We start from the raw sequence: 2,040 nt of genomic DNA on the forward strand, positions 1-2,040 counted from the left end.
GGGTCTATCGAATAAAAGATTTATCGAATTGCAACAATGGAACGGAAACATCGATTTTTTTCTTACATTACTACTTTGTGCATATTTTCGTAAACACATATTTTAACAGTGAGGTATTTTATACCCCCAATTTTTTGGGAAAAATGTCTGAGTCCGTTCGTCTAACAAACGATGATTTTCGTAAGCTCTTGGCCACACCACGTCATCCACCACCAGGTAGTACTCCTTCGATAAATGCCACAACTGCTCCTTCGTCGTCAACGGAAAAGAAAAAGCCACAAGGTACCAGTAGTGAACGTAATGATTTGCGACGAAAAAAGAAAAACTTTTATGCAGCACTTAAGAAACAAGAAGATGGCAAGTTACAGCAGCTTTCGGAAAAGTACCGCGATCGAGCACGTGAACGTCGTGATGGTGCTAACCCAGATTATCAAAATGTTAGCACTCCTGGTCACAGTAGTACCAATGCCTATCGTGCTGTTGCTCCTGATTTGAAATCAGGCATTGATGCCGCAGAACGTCGCCGTAGAATTATTCAGGAATCGAAATTCTTGGGTGGTGATATGCGGCACACTCACTTGGTAAAAGGTCTCGATTATGCACTTTTGCAAAAGGTTCGATCTGAATTGCAAACCCAAGAGGTAGAAGAACAAGCTATGGCTGTAGCGGCAGCAACTGAAAAGTTGGCTGAAACCGCAGCTGCTGAGCAAGCTGAAGTTGAGTCCAAAGACATAGATGACCATTTGGCTATTAAAAGTGCTATGGCTCGTAACATTTTTAGTTTAGTTCAAGCGCGCCGATCAAAAGATGTACCCCGAATTGAACTCTTTGCTCCCGGCCGAATGGCCTACGTTATTGATTTGGAAGACGAACTGAATGAAAGCGATATACCAACAACTTTAATTCGTTCAAAATTTGAGGTTCCCGTAAATCGTGAAGATATTGCCACACTTACAACCAATGACATCGTCATAAATAAATTGTCACAAATTCTCTCCTATTTAAGAGCTGGTGGCCGCAATAAGAAAAACAAGAAGCGTGACAAAGATAAGCCTCTTTTTTATGAAAAAGAAATGGAACAATCAATAAACATGATTGGGACAGGAGTACATGGGATTACGACTTCATCCGGTAAACCACTGGGTGATAGCATATATGACGATATTGGAGACTATCAACCGAGCTCCAAGAATGAGACTGCTAAATTGGACAAAAATATCCCGAAAGTCGCAGCTGGCACATATTTCGTTGATGCCAAGGGTGTCGAGGACACAGAGCCTTTGATTACCATACCACCGCCACCTAAGATTACAAAAACTATAGCCTCACGTTTTACCAACGAGCCTGAAGGTTATGCTGAGTGCTATCCCGGACTAGAAGAAATGAATGATGCCATTGATGATTCAGATGACGAAGTGGACTACACAAAAATGGATTTGGGAAATAAAAAGGGACCAATCGGACGATGGGACTTTGATACCCAAGAGGAATATTCCGATTATATGAGCACCAAAGAGGCTTTACCGAAAGCAGCATTTCAATATGGTGTCAAAATGCAAGACGGAAGACGAACACGGAAAAACAAAACGGAAAAAAGCGAAAAGGCCGAACTGGACCGCGAGTGGCAGAAAATTCAGGTGAATAAAAAAAAAAAAAATATCCAGTCAAACTACAACGTCTTCTCTAATTTTAATTTATTGAATTCTTTTTCAGAATATTATACAAAAAAGAAAATTTCCTAAAGGAGGTGCAGAAGAACCTGATTACAAAGTTGCAAAATATTAATACCCTAAAAATAGCAAAACTGAATAATACAATATATATGTATACCAAACTTACAGAGAAAAATTGCAAATATTTACCTGTTATTTTGATTTCGAATGTGAGTATAAACATATTAACAGTTAAATTAAAACACCCTTTCTCAAGGTCGATTTGTCGACATAAACACGGTTTTAACATTTCAGATTTAGATTTAGCGCCCTTGTTATGGTTGACAACTTAACTTAGTTGAGTTGTATCTGGGAGGTTATATTAAAA

General features: G+C 39.1%; 1 protein-coding gene across 1 annotated transcript; it reads left to right on the forward strand.

Annotated features, from left to right (window-relative positions):
• Positions 1–65: 65 nt before the first annotated feature.
• LOC118757056 (protein Red-like) lies at positions 66–1,834 on the forward strand. Its single transcript, XM_036491789.1, has 2 exons — positions 66–1,637; positions 1,714–1,834. Exons 1-2 carry the CDS (start codon positions 144–146, stop codon positions 1,783–1,785), a joined length of 1,566 nt encoding a protein of 521 aa, XP_036347682.1. The 5' UTR covers positions 66–143; the 3' UTR covers positions 1,786–1,834.
• The last annotated feature ends 206 nt before the right edge of the window (positions 1,835–2,040 follow it).

This window comes from Rhagoletis pomonella, unplaced genomic scaffold, assembly GCF_013731165.1.
Source record: "Rhagoletis pomonella isolate Grant_MI unplaced genomic scaffold, Rhpom_1.0 Rhpom_scaffold_13979, whole genome shotgun sequence".
In the NCBI taxonomy this organism is placed as follows: domain Eukaryota; kingdom Metazoa; phylum Arthropoda; class Insecta; order Diptera; family Tephritidae; genus Rhagoletis; species Rhagoletis pomonella.

Bases quoted from the DNA above. Each gene is read 5' to 3' on its own strand.
- LOC118757056 (XM_036491789.1), top strand. From the start codon at position 144: ATGTCTGAGTCCGTTCGTCTAACAAACGATGATTTTCGTAAGCTCTTG. The intron at 1,638-1,713 runs GTGAATAAAAAA...ATTCTTTTTCAG, and splicing joins GCGAGTGGCAGAAAATTCAG to AATATTATACAAAAAAGAAA.